Genomic DNA, 18,244 nt, shown 5'->3' on the forward strand with positions numbered 1-18,244 from the left:
GAATCGTAAAAAACACATTTTGTTCGTGTATTGTGATAACACCGGGAATAAACTATATAATAAATAATTTCCCGTCTGTGCATACCATGCCAGTTTGGGTGCGGCTAAAAACCCGAGACAGTGCCCAGTCTCGCGAGAATACATGTAGTTGGTCAAGCGTCCGCTTGATAGCGACAATAATACTCAAATAATTCAGATTCAGTGGGGATAAAAATACTAAACTACAAATAAAGGGCAGCATTCTTTGTCTTTACTCCACATGCCACTATTGTTGTATAGCTTGACTCAGAACTAATACATATAAGAAAGAAATAAACTCCCTAGCAGATCTACATCATAGTTCTAAAGGTCAAGGAGTTGACTTTTGACCTTATGATGACATGCACTATAGCAAATGGATGTATGGATATTTAATAATAATCAACAGTTTTGTTTCTGTATAAAATGGTTTAATTACTCCAGTATTTACATATCAAATCTACAAAATATCCACAATGTTAAAATATTAGTACCCGTCACATTAGTGACGTGTCACAGTCCCGATGATATATATGTAGACTATTTTCAGACTCACTTTTAAATAGGAGGCATACAAGATATTATATACAATGCAGACAGGCACACACATGCACGCAACATATCAATATCTCGGAGTAAAAACAGCAAACATGTGAATCTGTGTTTAAATATACATTAATCAGTTTTGTGCGAAGCAGTTACCAGAGTAACACGAGGTTAAAGTTACAGTACCAACGAAAGCTCAAATCAATACAACAACTCGTTCCAATTTTTGCATCATGACTTGAGTGTGAACTAACATCAGTTCAGTGAGTCAAAGTCACACTTGAGGGGCAGCTGTTTGTTTTGTTGTCATAATACAGATCGCCATCATACCAACAACAATTAAAATCAGCAGACCTTCACAATCTCTAAACACAACAGTTTGGCATCACATCTGAAAGCTTATCATTTCTGAATGGCACTTGTGCTTATGTATTGAGCTGTATACACACATTTTGATGCAGTTGTTACAAACAAGGTCAAAGACACATGAATAAGGTTTGGAGGACATTGAATATAAAAAAGCCTTATGATGAAATGGAACTGTGTCATCTCACAATTTATGAACTTGAAATTAACCATGATGGTGACCTTATGCCTGTCGCTGCTGCACAATGAAAAAACTCTCCAAATTGTTTTATTTATTTTTTGACAAAAAACAAAGTTTGCATGTTTTATTGCAGAAAATAGTTCACAATAATCCAAAATGGCAAACCTCTCGTGATGACAAAATGAGTTATGCAGATTTACTTTTCCCAAGTCATGAGTAGGCACCATCGGGTTGAGTGTAGCAAGAGACTAATGTCCACATACACATGAATTTAAAAATAAAATTCCTATCCTCATGTCAAAAATAAAGGTATCATTATCACTAATATTAGTGGTTTTGGCGCGTTTCGGCTGCAAGTTCATGCCAAAGCAGGAGGTGGTGCTATAACATCTATCAGTAAACCTCTTTGACATTCAAGCATTTGCAGAAAAGAAACGAGAGACGTCAAGGGAAAGGAGTGGATTAGCTCATTTGGAAATTAAGTTCAAAAATGAATTAGCAATAAATAAAACTGCCACACTTGGCAAATGCAGAAATACGTAAGTGATGTTTTGGGATTGTGGGTGGAAGCAGAGCAGAGAGAGTGCTCCACACTGGAAGGCCGGAGCTCACTATGGAACCTTGAACTTTTTAAGTGCGAGGCACATGTAATAACCACTCCCCACTGTGCTGTCCTCATACAGAAGATCAAAATGGGGAACAAGCGTACACAGTTCTGCTACATCCCGCCTCTGTTACAACTGATGCTACTTCATCAGGACAATGGTGTCATGGTGGTGGAGGCAATCGCACTTCAAGCAAACTGTAGGCAAAAATGTTCCAGAACACGGCGCAGAGCACAAACAAAGTGTAGACGCAGAAGAAGATCCAAAAGAGGGATTGCTCCTGAAGCCGCTGCTCGTAGTTCTGCAGGACCACCACGCCCAAGGTGAGACCCACCATCACCCCGCCCAAGTGAGCTACAAAGCTGGGGTTGGGGCAAGGAGGAAATGCTGGCGGGTAAAAGCGGAGCCACACCGCCCGGCCAAATTCAACACTCACTGTGTTTGCAAAGAAAAAAAAAGAAAAGTTCAATAAATATTGGTTCAAATATCTTACAGGTTGACTAAATCAATCAGACTTACTGCACACCAGAGCCATGGCCATCCGGAATAATTTAAACTGACACTTCATGCCGGACCAGTTCTATAAAGGAAAGACAGCATGAACAGTAAGACAATCAATATTAGGGTCCAAAATCAAGTCTTCTCCCTTCACAAAATGTCTAGGAATGTACGGCATGTTCAGAAGCTGCTGCACCTGCAGCCGGGTCCCAAAAAAGAACCTGCTTTGATGATGAAGTGTCGTGAGTGATTTGATAACCATCGAACTCATCACGTTGAGTCACACACAACACAGAGACGCACACGCATTTATTACCATGACTACATTGGCCAGGTGAGCAGAAACCAGAGCGTACACCCCACCAGACGAACCGACCACGGGAGCCGTCATGTCAGTGACGGACACGGCCAGAGAGCCTGCGGAGATCAGATGCATCACATGTGAGAAAACGTCACCGAGATTAATTTTAGAACCAATACGGCAAGTGCGATAAATGATAATACAAGTCTTCAAAGTGTGTCTAGATTGAACTGCCCACCGAAAAATAAGAAAGCAATCTATACAGTTTTACTTCAAGGCTTCACAGTTGTAATAAAACGAAACTATCCATTTTCCATTCATTAAAAAGAATCTCCTAGCGATTATGTGAAGCTACCGTAATTGAATTAGTGTTGGATTAAATGAGCAATAAAGATGTTATTCTGACCCTGGAAACTGAAGTGTTTATCCTGTTAACAAAATACAATTGGCTGCATGCAAAGCACCCAAACATGAAGTTTGCTTTTTATTGTTTTCCTTTGTTTACAGCCTTCATTCAGCTGTCGACATACGAGTTCATTGAGTCCCACAAAAGGACACGAGTGTGCGTCCTACCAAGAAGGCAATTGACTGCTCAATAACTCAAGACTTGACCTATGAACTCTGCCCTTGACCTCACTGTGTATGTGCCAGCCCCTGTCATGCTTGTTTGGATGTTCTTAGCACTGGATTATTTTAGTGATAAATATAAAAACTTTTTTATAAATGACTTCAAAAATAACGCTAGACTAGCAAGGTGAAAATGCATTAAAAAAAATTAACTAAAATAGTCAAAAACTGGATTATACATACATGAATATATAATTAATCAGATTCATTATTTTCTTATTCATGTCCACTAACAAAGCCGCTCCATTCGATTTTTATAGCTGGATGTTAAATTTAGCTGTCAATAAGTGATAAAATATATACTTGCAAGTAATGACTGAACAGTAAATGTGTGAGGGTGATCAAAATGTGACGCCCCATTTACACTGATGTTTATTTGATCACGTTGATGTCTGGGAGGAAATATGACTCGCAGGCAGGCACGGTCGATACAAAAAGCCGCCCTCCCCCTTCTCGCCGTTGGTGGTCGATATCTAATTAAAACAGCTGACTTGCGTGTGCCTGATTTACGCAACCTTTCCCTGCTCATTTCACTCTGGGCTTAATTCTTTACGGGCCGCTTCGGCTGCTACCCACAGGGGGCTTTTCACTGACCTCTGCACTCAACCACCACACACACACACACGCGTGCCAGCAACCACACAGTGGGAGAGATTCAGAGACGGAGACAATTTGCATGAATAGTAATCAAAAGTCTGAATGCAGTATTTCATATTTAGCAATTTAGCACGCTCCCCTCGACGACAATAGCCTGTGAAGAATAATGAGGCGAGAAGAATGTGACGACAATAGCTTCATTCAAAGGTCCATCTTTGGTTTGTTATTAAACCAATTATTGAGTGCAATTTTATGCCTTTTATTTGATTGAGCTACCCTAGCTATAACTCTTATGGCACTGTTGTACATGTCAAGGGGGGGGCTTTTGAGGGACCCTGCTCAACCCCCACAACTGGAAGGAATAAAGCAGCACAGAGCCATCTGTCCAGAAGACCCCCATCACACAGACATACATACGACATAATCGGAACGTGATTCTGAAGAGCAAACAGATGGGGCGAGCAATTAGGTTTGAAAGGTGAGACCTTGCGTTTTTATATCAGAGAGAAGATGTACGTGTATTGTCAATTAATATGAAGTCATGCAGCGCTTGGTGGCCCACACACCTGCCAAGACGCCACACGCGTAGACCAGTCCGATCCTCGCCGCCCCGTGGACCATCTCCAGGGGGACTCCCACCAGCAGCTGCATGGCCATATTCAGGCTCAGGTGTTCAATGCTATCACACATGCAGATGGAATAATCAGGAGAAAAAACAATTCATAGAGGTGGAGTAGGATTTGGAGCAAAAGCAATATTATCTAAAAAGTTCTCCCTCAACCTTCAGAGCTTCAGTTTCCTTTTGTCTAACCCTCATTTAGCAGCGGACACACTCATTCATGTCCAAAATCCATAATAATTGAGCCTCTCTTCATCTGTCCCTCATTTGCTCATGTTCGCTGTCTGAATCAAAGCACCGCTTTATGTTTGTTGACGGATAAATGACAAACTCGTAAAAGAGGACGCGGCGGTAAATAAAGCCCAGCTCAAAAAGTTTGGACTCCGTTGAGCACACAACAAAGAGCCGCAGCAGGAATGAGTGCAAACCTTCCCAGCAAACAAGAACGCAACCAAGTGTGCCAATAATCTATTTAGCGCATGACAAACCACCAACGCCAGATGGTTCAATGATCAGGAAGGAAACGATATTGATCAACTGGGTGAGGCCTGACCAAACACTCAGGGACATCTCCAGGGCATGTGACACGCTGAGGAATGACCTCCAATCTACAATCACCAAGTCTCATGTGTGTTAAAGTTTTTTCTTGCCTATGTTGCATTGTTTTTTTTTTTGAATGGAGGCTGTAGTTGACTGTACAACTCACCCAGTGTGCATGAAAACGTAGCTGAGGTACCTCCAGGCCTGGGCCCGGAGCTGGGGGTGGTAAGGTAGAGGACTCTTAAGGAATGATGGGCTGGATACCTGCAGAACTAGGCGGTCCAGATGACACCCATAATAAAAGAAAACGACTACCTAGGACATAAAATACAGACAGTGGCAGTGATTTACAGTGATTACAAACATGGCTCGTTACTACTACCGTAATTTTCGGACTATAAGTCGCACCGGAGTATAAGTCGCACCAGCCATAAAATGCCCAAAAAAGTGAAAAAAAACCATATATATGTATATAAATCGCTCCTGAGTATAAGTCGCCCCCCCACCCAAACTATGAAAAAAACCGCGACTTATAGTCCGAAAATTACGGTATTCCTTTTTTTTTTATTTTTTTTTTTTAGGTGATACAGTTCCGGCATTTAAGTCTTTTCTCTTCCCTTACTCGATCATTTACCTCAAGAATGGTGATGGTCAGGATCAGCCATGGTGGGGGCCAGTAGTTGTAGCTGTCAAAATACCACTTGCGATCCACTTCGCGCGGCAACGTCTCATAAGCGACATGTCGGACCAGGCGCTGGGAAAGACCCAGGCCGACCTCATCTCGGAGACTGTTGCCTTTTAAGTGCCTGCCCCCCTGGAGGATTGCCCTCCGGAAACTATTGGAGCGCTTGTTGCTCATCTGGAAATCAGAGACATTTGAAATGAAGTTCAACACACTCATGCAGTCTAAGTGAACACGGGGCGAATAAAGGAATAGGCCTCAGTGTTCCAATACTTTTGTCAAGAACTGTACTCTGACAAATCCACTCAACGCATGACTGAAGCGCCATAACAGCGCTTTCTGAGAACAGGCCACACAGACCGTAGAATGCCATTATCATCACCTAGCAACCAGCAAAAACTCCTCCCCTTACTGCTGTCTGCCTCCAAGGAGTTGAACTGCAAGCAAAAATGTTCCTTGTATTGCAGTGGTCAACTTAGTCTTGCACAGTGCTTCCACAGTTTCTTTGTAAAATTATTATTATTAATTGTTTGTACAAATTAGTAGTAAAGATTATGCTGCAATGAGACTTTGCAGTGCAACTATAGTCAACGTGCCTTTACAACAATCTCCATGACAACATAATGACTCTCCTGCATATTATTATTGAACTTTAAAAACAAAGTGAAGAAAATAATAAAACACTCCAGGTACAAATGTTAAAGATACAGTAAAAAACAACTCGTACAAAATAAATATGTGGCATCGGAAATCCTACAGCGTGCCAAAATGATGTATCTTGTGGTTTGCAAATAAAACTAAGAATAAAATATAAGACTTATAAAGATGGGAAATCAGGAGAAAAGTAGAAGATGAGTTTTCTTGCACTATTTCATGAGACTTTTAGCATTAGACTAGGGATCAGTATCTGGAGAAGTTTAGTAGAAGCCAATTATTTCCCCCTTTATGTCAGGAGGAAAAAAGTGTGGGAAAATGATTAGTTGCCATGGCCACTTTCAGACGGCACACCAGGGGCAACGCATGCATGGAGATGCTCTCAAGCAATACTCTATCTCCAAAAGACTCCAAATATTGCCTTAAAGCAGAAAAGAATTCTATTCCAGGTTAAGAAATTAGGTAAAAGAGGTAAACATGGCAGATTGCAAATAAGCACGTTAGCGTGTTTAAATGCTAGCATTCATTTAGGTGCACTTTTTATTTGTCTGCCTTATATTAGGAATATTTTTTCAGTTTAGTTTCATATATTTAAAAATATTAAAGTGGTAGGATAATATTATGTTGTATGTGCTCTCAAGTGTCAGAATTATGGAATACGAGTTAAACAGCAAAATCACTGTTTCCTCAGGGGGCGGCCATTTTGCTACTTGCTGCCAACTGACAATGACATCACAGTTGCCAGGTCTCGGGTCGCCAATTATGAAAAATAACTAAAAAGTCGTGACCGTCTCACCAGGTTGACGAAATCCTGGTAGCAGATTTTTCCATCTGCGTTACCATCTGCCAGGGCCAAGAGGACTTCGAGCTTGTGGGGGTCCAGCTCGGAGCCATGCGTCGCCAAAAGGTCCCTGAAGCGCTCGGTACTGATAAAGCCCGAATTGTCTACGTCATACTGTCGGTGAACACACACAGAAAGACAAAGCAGGTTGATAAAAAATAAAAATAAAGATTTGGCATCTATTTTCATTAAAGATAGCTTACATATAGAATTATGCCTCTCACGGCTGTCAGAAACTGTTTGCCAAATAGTCAGTAGGACATCAGGCAACAACATGGAAAGCGGCCATTTTCTTTTCCCTGTGGCCCAACGAAACTAAGGAATTTCGACCGACACACTGCCAATATTGCTTTGTTAGTAGTGTATATTCACAATTTATTTCGTTTTTCCTAGAAAAAGTAGTTAAAAATATGAGTGCTGATGAATTTAATAAACACAGTAGTACAATATCTTCCCCACCCACGCTGACACATTTGAACCAGTTCAGTTTGTTGTGTGACACCAGGCAGTAAACAGAATGTTGATCGCGTGTGGGAGATGTACATACTGTTCTCAATGTCTAAAAAAAAAGTAAATAATCACACTAGGCAAGTGCACTTGAACGAGACATGAGGACGGGCAAAAATATTTCGCATCTGCTGCAGAGGAGGCGGAATATACATATTGGCTCCCTGATGAGAAAAAAAGAAACAGGCTGACTATGATTAAACTTGCACTGCATCTCTTAACTCGCACAATATTGTCCCCAGGAAAGCACACCACACACCGCACCACAACTATTCTAGGCACACACACACGTTTTATGTAAAAGATAAGTTTTAGTTCACAAAAAGAGCCAACCAACCTTGTGTTGCAGCAAATCAGCCACTTTCTGCTGCAGGCATTTGCCCATGATGAAGAAAAAACACGATGCAGTGAATGTCACGACTAAGACAATGAAGGAAGGATAAGCGCGTGTGTGTGTGTGTCCTGATTGTCATATTGTGTCATATTGTTTGCACCAGACCAAAGAGGGTCATTTCCAACCAGGGCAAAAGGATTATAGTTCAATCCAAGACCCTCACCGAACACCTCCCCCATACACACAACACACAACAAACACACACGTTAACAAAATAATACTCCTAAATATGTCCATTATCTGGCGTGATGTGTGCTTACTTGTCTGACAGCAACAATTGATTTCGACACAAAGTGAAAGTGGCTTCCCATCCATCCTAAAAAAATGTTTTATACTGTTCCTGTTGAAATTAAACACAATTCAATTTAAAAGCGCTTTTACTCCAAGGCATTTTAATATTATAAACAAAGTTGCTGTCTGTAACTTAAGCGGCTTACAAAACAGTAAAAGGCCAAAGCACCAAATTAAAATAAGTACACATAATATGTGCACAGACCTCAAATGCAAAGTATTCTCTTCTATAATGAGCATTCATACTGAAAGGAACTTTGCAGTCTGGAGAATGAAACGGCGGCGAGGCGAGGCAGCGGGGCATCGGGGGTCTTTCAAAGGGCTGCAGGGTGTTTTGCATTCTCATTGTTAAAAACATAAATATCAAGGACTTGCCTAAAGCCCAAAGAAATGTCCAGCCTTGTATCAAATATGCAGAAAGGCAACAAAAACAAGAAATGCAGAAAATAGCTTGCCTTCAGGTGACTGACTGAGTCCAAACATAAAAATAAAGCAGCTTGTGAAACTCGGAAAAAGCAAAAATGTAATCTTGAAAATACTGTTTGGGAAGTGAGGGGGGGGACAGCCTCTTATTGATTCTTAGTTATGGTGAAGATTGAATTTTACAGACAAGCCGGGCGAGCTCTGCAGGACCCAGGGTACAAAGTGTACAGCAGTGACGGCCATGATTTACTGTCGACATCCGTCTATTGCCTCGTTCGACATGCTAGCTAGCTCCAGGTACAAACACCGTGCAAAGACTGACTTCCACTTTGCTTGTGTGACATGACAAGAGTGACGGGTATAGCATAAAAATAAAACAGCAGCCTGGAGGAGTCGCAATGTTCCAGTAGTAACATCCCCCTGCAGGTTGATGCGGAATGGCAGGCATGACTGTGGCTAATCACCGTGGCAACTGGCGTGACAAGACCCACAGAGTGTGCGTGCGCTGCCAATATAGTGGGTGTGCCACATTTTGGATTGACATCTTATTTTTTTTATGGGTAATGTGAATATAGGCAAATAATGCTGTCAGAAAAGTGGATTCCACAAGGAAGGAAGGAAGGATGGAAGGTAGGAAAGAAGCACAGGAAGGAAGGAAGCGCAGGAAGGAAGGAAGTGCAGGAGAAGTGATCTCGTTTCCTTTACTAATTGCACCAAGGGAGAGCAGCGAGCAGGTACAATGGAAACACATCGGCCTTCTCATGTTAATCAGCTCCTTCACACTGGGGTGGGGTCGTGCTCAATGTGACACTCTTTGAGCCGCTATTTTTGTCACACACACACCACACACAGACCAGCGAAAGACACACACCCTTTTGTCACCTTATCTGCCACAGCTGAGAGAGTACATTATCAGCGCTGTTGGCCGTCGTAAGCTCAGGGACATGGTGTGGGTCTGGGGGCTTAGCGTCGGGCCCGCCAGCAGACTTGGCCCCATTTAGCCGACTAGTTCAAGTTGAATGGAGCCGACAGCTTGTCAGCGGGCGGCGGTCTGAATGGGAGGGGTGGGAGGACTCACTCTTTCTGACATTGGCTAAAAAGGAACACAGCCAAGTGTGCGAGGCCACCTGATGTCATGGATGCATAAGTGGCGATGGATGGGGGCTATTTTTCCAAATCCATCTGGGTTTCTCTCATTCATTCGATCTGAGGAATGAAAATAAATTTATTGTCATTGTATACAAAGTAAGTCCGGCGAGATGAGAAATGAAGCACACGCATTACTTGAAGCGGATAAGATGACCTCTACCACAGTGTGTGTCTGACCTGACAGCTCCTGGTTCAAACCGGCACTGCTGCTTGTTTCATTGTTTTCCGACAGAGGGAGGATTCAGAGTAATCCAGACAAAAGAACTATTGTTTAGCCGAGAAGGTCAAGATGCAGGAATGCTGCACGGGGCGAAATTGCTATTCCGATTCAATCCTCCGAAGACGACATGAGGAATGTGACAAGCAGCTGTGACTATCACATTATTAGGTGCCCAGACATCGCTTCTCCTATTGCGGAAAACCCCTCATGAAAAGGTCAAGCGTTTGGATTCGCCATTCACGTCACGGAAGACGGCAACCATAAAATGTCAGCACTGTCCTAACCGGCGGACCCCTTTGTCATTTGTGTTCACTGGCGTCACAGAAGCACCAAATTGGGAAAAAAAAAGTTTCAAGAAGTTGGACTCATTCTGTCATCATGGATGGAGAAGATAATTAAGGCAGATTTAATTCAAGTGCTCTTACTACATCACTAATAAAGAAAAAAAAATCACTGATAAAAAAAAATCACTAATAAAAAAATCACTTATAAAAAAAATCACTCGCCTCTCTTATTATTTACAGTAAATCAGCCAATCAGAGAGTAGAGCCGCCAGTCCGGCTGAACAGATTAGGGTTTACACACGCACATACATGCAGCACGATACAGACACACACTCGCCTACGCAGCCTTCTGAGGCCATCACATACATGCACCACTTTCTCACCATAATATTCCGTAACCAAGCAACGGCCATGCCCAAAGCAGCCACGTGCGCACCTGAACACTTGACACATGCTTGAAGATGAGCTAGTCTATAAAATCCCCACTCGACTATGCACGCATTAGGAAACCGAGTTTTTTTCTGATCCCGGCTAATGTCATTCACGTCACGGTGCCGTCTGTTCATTTTCTGATGGTATGATGGAATTTTCTGTAGGGCCGTCAGTATCGGAGTTTCCAGAAACGATTATTCATCGGCTCAATTATTATTCTAGCCATTGATTTGATAACAATCTGTTTTGCAAAAAGGGTATCGCAAAGGTATTTTGCCCATTTCCTGTTTAGTAACCAGTTGTTCTTGTTGATTTGATATTGTTCACTGAGTGAAAAACAGCAATAAAATAATTCAACGATGGTACGAAAAGTACTCACGATTCTTTTTTAAACCAATTTAGATGATTTACAAACTAAAAGCAGGATAAATGCGTGTTTGCATGAATGGCTACAGAAAATAATGAATAATTACTGCAATTAACTGTTGATTAATGAATTAATTTTTACAGCTCAAATTTTCTGTCATGTTAGTCAATTAGACTTAATTTAAAAAAAAATTGTGATTCGAATCGAAATTGCAGATTCTGTAAAAAAAAAAAAAAACAATTCAATCTTTTCTTAAAATGGTTCAGGACTAGTTAAAGGAATGAAGGAGGAGGCGTGAGAGTAAGGAACGGAGCCCCTTGGGGCGTCTGGAGTAGCGAAAAGGGGGTCGAGCCCAGCGCCTCTCAGCAGGCACTTCAGCGTGTGTTCATATAAACACTTAACCTCCTGCTGCTGCTGCTGCCGCTCAGCAAAGCATTGACGCCCGAGAGACGGCTTGTGACATCAACAAGATGCGCAAAGTCCCTCCGGAGGGCGGGGGGGGGGGGGGGGGGGGCAACGTTTTGCAATAAAAGACTCCGAGATAGTCAAAAGGCACACAAGCATCAACAAAACCTTGATGGAGTGGCCGTGTCAGTCAGGCAAAGGGCGCGCTGGGGTCAATCTTAAAGGCAGACGCACGTCTGTGACCTCATCTGGCAAAAATCCTCCCCTTTACAGCGAGGTGAGAGCCATTCGTTACCGTCAAGCCAAGGCTTCTATCAAGCACTCTGGCTGGAATTATACAACGAGAAGAAGGGGAACAAAAAGAGGGGAGAAACATTTGTTTAACGAGCTATTCGCTGGCCGTCCTCCTCTCGCTTCTTCTCCTCCGGGCCTGCCCCTGGAGGTCAACACCCGCTCCAGCGCCAATGACGGCAGCGGCTCCATTCAGAGCAGATTTATGATTGCTAATAGCTGGCAAATGGAGCTGCGACTGTCTGCTCCCCCCCTTCAATTCCTGCAAATGTGGAGGAGAAAGGAAAAAGTGTTTTGGTGAAAGGTCTCATTTCTGAGTTGATCAGCCAATCAACTTGTAATGATCAATTAACCATTTAATTAATTATGTTGGCCATTTAGGGAGATAGCAGGAATTATGAAGGTAGAATAAAGCTGCTACTTCAACACTTTGGCACTGTTGTCAAATTTCATCAGCCGTGTCCTGAAAGATGATACAGGAACGGAAAACTAAAGGTCGGGCCGTTATGACTAAGCACTGTCGCTCACCTTGGATGAGCTGAGACTGCCGAAATAAAGTGTTGTAGCTACATAGCTATTTTGTTACATCATAGTTGATAAATGATATGTAAAGACATGGTGAAGATGTTTTTCCATACCAGTCAAATGGCTTAGCGCACTTCCTAGCGCTACTGAATGGAAAATTGTCCCCTGAAGTTTAATTTCCTGTGTTTAATGAATTTATATAATCTGGCTGTTTGGTTATTTCCACATCACGGTTGGAATTAAATTCATTATATTTTATTGAGATGCATCTTCAGAATAATTACTGTCATCATTGTCTGCAAAATCCAATTCGAACCTATCAGTGCCTGCAGCAGTCAAGATCAATCTTTTTTTGCAGATCACAATCAAGAAGTTGGAACAAAGATATTTGTGTGTTCTATCAGAGCAATGCTTAGAAAGAATTTGACAAAGGATTTGTTGACACAAGATAGAGACCAGAACCAAAACGCCTCTGCCAGACGAAACAACAAGACATTGTGTAAAGGAACAAGACCAGCACACAGAACATTTACAGCCGTCATGAAAATACAAATCACAGTGACACATGTTCGTTTGATGATGATATCATTTTAAGCATCACATATTGTGCTAACTTATTCTAACCACATGCCGGTGAGGCAGTTTGCTTCACGGACAGTTGAGAGAAGCCAACAAAAAGCGATCAGAAAAGCCAACAAACGTTTTAGAGAGCGTATCTGGCATCATAAATCTAACACAGGCGTGTACACGTGGCGGATTGGAGTTGCCGTCTGCCTTTGTTGAGGATTGTTAGTGTGCCATCTGCCTTGCTAGACTAAACTTCCTCCCCGCAAATTGCACACTCGGTGAAACGTTCGCTAATGGGCCGCAAAAGAAGGCAGTTAACGGGCGTGCTCACACACAAACACATTATTATTATTATTATTATTATTGGTCATTCTAACCCCATGGAAGCAATAGAAGCAAAGAAGAATTGGCTGTGTCGGTGAGGAGCCCATCTGTTGTTCATTCAACCACCTTTTGAAGAATTTTTTTTTTTTTAGGTATGAATGGAGACTTACCCACCATTCTGTTCAAAATGTTTCGAAATGATCTGACAAAGAAGCTAATTCAGGGTTTATGTTTTTGTTAAAAAAAAAAAAAAATTGCAGTAATGAAACGGACTGACGCTAACTAATATGTGATGCCCTGGCTGGTCAGTGTTCTTGGGTTGTCATGGCAACTGCTACTCTATCCTACAATCCACATGGTGTCAAACCAGTTATGTTCAGGTCAATTTATTGCATTTTGATATTCCAAACACACACAATTAGAATGCATTGTTGGGAAAAACAAGATAGAAATCACTCCATTTCTATCCCATGCTTTGACTGACCGATTAATTTTAAAGTTACACAAAAAATAAAAATCAGAAATCATCAACTATTGCAAACTGTACCTGGCACATGGAACATTTCAATTTCATATTGGCGCTGCTGTGAGTTTCAAGTGTGAAGCCAATTACGGCCAACCTTGGCACATCGTCTTTTTCCCATTTACCGATCAACAGGCGCGGCAGCTATTTATACCTCCGCATAAAAGCGGAAACTGTTTTCACACTCGGCCAGCTGGAACACTGCTTTTCAGGACGAAAATCTATTTAGGGCCCTGAGGTGGAGGAGCAGCAGAGAACAATAATCTAGAATGAAATCTTTTAATTAAATCGTTTGAGATGTCATGTGTTGTTTTCTTTTTAAATACGCTGACGGTAATTAGCAGCTTCTTCAAATTCTTTGGGATCCCCTGGACTCGGCCGGTGTCGGTCGTTTTGGGAATGTTGGATGAACGGGTCAGCAGAGAGCGACCTCGCCATCTGTGCACATGTCGATGGCAATTATACCGAGAAGCATATCAGCGTTCCACTGACGATATTGATTAAAAAAATGTGAAAATTGCTAGGAAAAGGAAAAGCCCCTCACTTGACCACATGGTTAATACTGTTGCATTCCAAACTTGTAGGTGTCAATAAAGTACATTAAAAAAGATGTCGCAGCACAGGGAGGATGAAGAAGCAATGCTAAGCTAACCTAAGACTGACACAGGTGATCAAGTCCACTTTGAACAACAAAATAGCAAATTATTAAGTGAGTGGATTCCAGAAAATTTACTCCGATAAAATATTCATAATAGCCATCAAGTTATAGTATATCTATTTCAAGCCTTGCTACTTGTACAATGTTTGTTACGAACAAACTCACTTGCATATCAACTCCTACTCGTACAATCGCTCAAATATCTCGACTCACACTGAGCCTTTTTTTTTTTCTTCTCCCAGGCATCAAGCAAGAAAAGCCATTTCATGGAAAACAGGCAGCCATGTGAAAGTGTTTAATCACTAAGCTTGTGTGGTGGGTGCATGCCGAGGGCATTTCCAACACTGAGTGGTGGTTGTCAACACAAAAGGTAATTGTGTAACACACGCGCACACACACCACACACGAACATGTCCGACAATAACTGTAATTCCGAGGCTCCGACTGGATCTACAGAAAATCTGCCGGGAACTTCCAGGCGAGTTTCAAGACGTCTGGAACTGCTTTTAATGACTGTGTCTGTTCGGTAGCTGCAGTTTCAACATTTTCACATTTCAAGGGAATCCATCAGAGATTCTTCCCCCCAAGGAGAGACCAGAACTATTTGTTGTGTGATCTAAACAAGCTTAATACGGTTTATCTGATAAATACAGGACATGAGCTATGGTCCATCCTCAAATCCCCGGAAATCCCCACAAAAACGTTTGACTGCTGACAAAGTCATTTGGAGGCTTTACTCGTTTTGTTATGTCATGATGTATCAAAACGTCTATTAGTATTTGTGGGAATAATGTTTTTAGGGAGGGCTTGCATGCGGGTTTGGATCAAATCCTCGTTCTCATTACCTTTCCTTACCCCGGTAAAAATATCGTATCCACAGTTTTTCAATAAGACGTCGACATGAAGAGGGAAGAACATATAAAGTAACAAAAGCCTCCCCTGGGAAGTAAAAAAAAAAAAAGCCCAAAATGGAACGCAAATTGCACAACACAGCACTTAATATCCCTAAATCAGTGATTCCAAAAGCCACATATGGATAAGTAGAAACGATATCAGTATCATTAGCATCTGTAGTATCATAACAGAGATGTTTTGCTTTTACAAAAGAAGCCGGAGCACTCGAAAACTAAATATAGCAAAAGATTCAGTCTGGCTTCTGCTGCACAAACGTTCCAGACAGGAATGTCTTCTGAATCTGACACACAAGAGGCGTTCAAATTGATTCAACGTTTTATTCTAAACATAATCGGGATCAATTGCAGCATATGTCAACTAGTTAGACTTAAAAAAAATACCCCAATCCATGTAGCATCATATCAAACTCCAATGAACTCCTTCCTGTTTGTCTTTTCTGGCATCCTTGGCTCAATAGAGAAACATGAAGCGGCAACTTGAGGAAGGCAGTAAGAATAAAAGCACATCACCTCGCCGTGTGGACACTTTTAAATCCAAAGGAAAGACTTAAGGCTTTTTTATGTACTCATGGAACATCAACACACACAAGGGAACCTCTTGCCGTTCCCGTAATCCCTTGTGACCTCACGTCTTTACAACATCAACGATAAAAAAAAAAGGCAGTCTGACACGAGCCTCTGGCTCACCCCATTAACCCCCCCATACCACACACACATACATACAAACACATACAATTTCCTCGAAGAAAAGGGGCCCCAGGGCAGGCAGGTGCTGGGGCAGCCGCCCAGACTGGACTGTGTGTGTATGTATGTGTGTGCGTGTGGTAATAGGGTCCGTCCACCGTCTGTCAGCCCGACCTGCTGCTAACATCAGCTGCTTTGAGTTCCTCTCTCTTGTGATTATTACCAAAGTGCCCTCGCCCATGTGTGCGTGTGCATGTCACCCAAAGTGAATTATCAAGCTTAATGATGATGACGCACAAATTTCCTACAGTGTGTGTCTGCGTTGACAATAAGTCAGAGTCCCGGTTGCACTTTTTAATGCAGGCTTTACTGAAAAAATGAAGGATTTAAAACGAACAGCATGGTGCACTACTTAATAAATCTAAAAATACATTTGCCTAATGAGGCGAAACAGAAATGCAAATGACGGAAAGTGAGAGTGTCCAATGTTCAGCAGTTGGGACCCAAACACATTGGAGAAAATCTAACTATACCACTTGGCAAACTGAAATGTCTAGCAGCTACACTAAAACCTCTAAAGTCGGGTTTGGGGGAGGAAAAGTTTCTTCCAAACCTCAGCAAACATCAATCTGACGAGTAATTAAGTCACATGGAGACTGTGTACACATAACTTTTAAATTTTGTTCCACTTTCGAGGTTCCACTGAACAGTCGTAACACAAAAGTATCATTTGGAAGATCTCCAATTACGTCCAAACGGTCCAGCAAAATGCTTGCATGTAATCAATCAGATAACACCAAGGTCATGTGCAGGATGAACACAAATGACACATCTTACCTTGTCAAACAGCTCCTTCCATTTCTAGGAAAAAAAGAAGGACAAGAGGGAATTTAGACAGGCTCGAGAACCTGTTTGGAAACGTTGATACTAAAAATAATATCCTTAACAAGCCGTGTGCGCCGGGCTGTTACCTCATCATTGTGTTCACTGAGCTGCAGCCAAAGATAATATAAAAGCTTAAGACAACAAGAAGCTGCTCTTGTTCATGTGAGTACTGCCTCAGTCCTCAAAAAACTAAATGACGTCATTAGCAGGTTCCATTGGTCTGGAATATGTTTTAGTGTTTTAAGTCCACATTTAAAATCAATTTGAACTTCTCTGTATGTTGTTAACATACAATGATGCATTGAAGTTTTTAATTTGTAGCTTGACCAGAATTGCAGTTCAAAACATGTATGTCAAATCATCGTTCCCCACTGAAATGAATTGAAATGCCGTTAATCCATTCCTGACATCCAGAAAAAAATCTAGTTGTCATGTGTTTTAAAACTGTAAAACACCACTGTGTGGTTTTATACTTTATAAAATAAACAGCAGCAATTGCTTCATTGAATGGAATTTAAATGAATTAAACCATTTTGATTACACTTTTTCCTTCAGTTCACATGATGCTCCTTCTGCCGTGCACACCTGGAGACCACATCAGACATACTGAACTGTATTTTCTCCATAGTTAATTTGATACCTTGTTTTTTATATTCAATTCATACCTAAAAACGGATTTTGCCACTTGCTGTCTACTGAAAATGACATCATATGTGCTCCGATTATGGCTCAGCTAGCGAACGTCGCATGAGCCGTGATTGGGTGTTACCTGAACGTTGACCACGTGAGATGTCATTTTCAGTAGACCCTCAACAGCAAGTGTCAATATGCGTTTTTAAATGTAATTATAGGACATAAAAATAATGAGGTTGTCAAATGAAATTTATAGACACCTTTTACTGAAAAAAAAAAAAAGAAAAAAAAAGGATAAATAAGTCGAATTCAGGAGTATGTTCCAATACTTTTGCCTACCAATAAAGTTGTCTCACACTTACGTCTTCGGGAGCCACTGGAAGGACGTCAGTGCTCTCCAACACTTCTATTTCCTCTCCCTCCGCGTTCGCCGCCACCGCCGGGGAGGAGGTGACAGTCAGCTCCCGGTTGCCTCCCGCCATCCTCTCCGGTCACCCGCGGTACCTCACCGACGACTCCGCATGGCTTTTTATTCCACCCCCTCCTCCGATGCTCCTTCCTTGGCGTCACTTTTACTTGACCACCATCGTTGGGAGGTGAGTTCAAGTGATGGAGAAAACATCGGAGAAGAGGCTACTTCCACATCCGCTAGAGGAAAAGTTGACACATTCGTCAACTCAAATAAATAAAAAT

At 41.8% G+C, this 18,244-nt stretch overlaps 2 protein-coding genes across 3 annotated transcripts in view; both read right to left on the reverse strand.

Annotated features, from left to right (window-relative positions):
- LOC119121673 overlaps positions 1-18,244 on the reverse strand; it is a 296,445-nt gene that overhangs the window by 262,530 nt on the left and 15,671 nt on the right. The window lies entirely within an intron of this gene.
- rhbdl3 (rhomboid, veinlet-like 3 (Drosophila)) lies at positions 396-18,061 on the reverse strand. Of its 2 annotated transcripts, XM_037263094.1 has the most exons (9): positions 17,914-18,061; positions 16,871-16,894; positions 7,031-7,189; positions 5,533-5,757; positions 5,065-5,213; positions 4,306-4,418; positions 2,531-2,631; positions 2,236-2,296; positions 1,215-2,151 (listed from the first exon to the last, which is right to left on the reverse strand). In XM_037263094.1, the coding sequence occupies exons 1-9, from the start codon at positions 18,031-18,033 to the stop codon at positions 1,880-1,882; spliced, it is 1,224 nt and encodes a 407-aa protein (XP_037118989.1). In that variant the 5' UTR covers positions 18,034-18,061; the 3' UTR covers positions 1,215-1,879. The 2 variants fall into 2 exon arrangements, with proteins under 2 accessions (XP_037118998.1, XP_037118989.1); XM_037263103.1 differs by lacking the exons at positions 16,871-16,894; positions 17,914-18,061 and adding an exon at positions 7,920-8,238 and having other exon boundaries at positions 396-2,151.

The sequence above is a fragment of the Syngnathus acus genome, chromosome 1 (assembly GCF_901709675.1).
Source record: "Syngnathus acus chromosome 1, fSynAcu1.2, whole genome shotgun sequence".
Taxonomy (NCBI): Eukaryota; Metazoa; Chordata; class Actinopteri; order Syngnathiformes; family Syngnathidae; genus Syngnathus; species Syngnathus acus.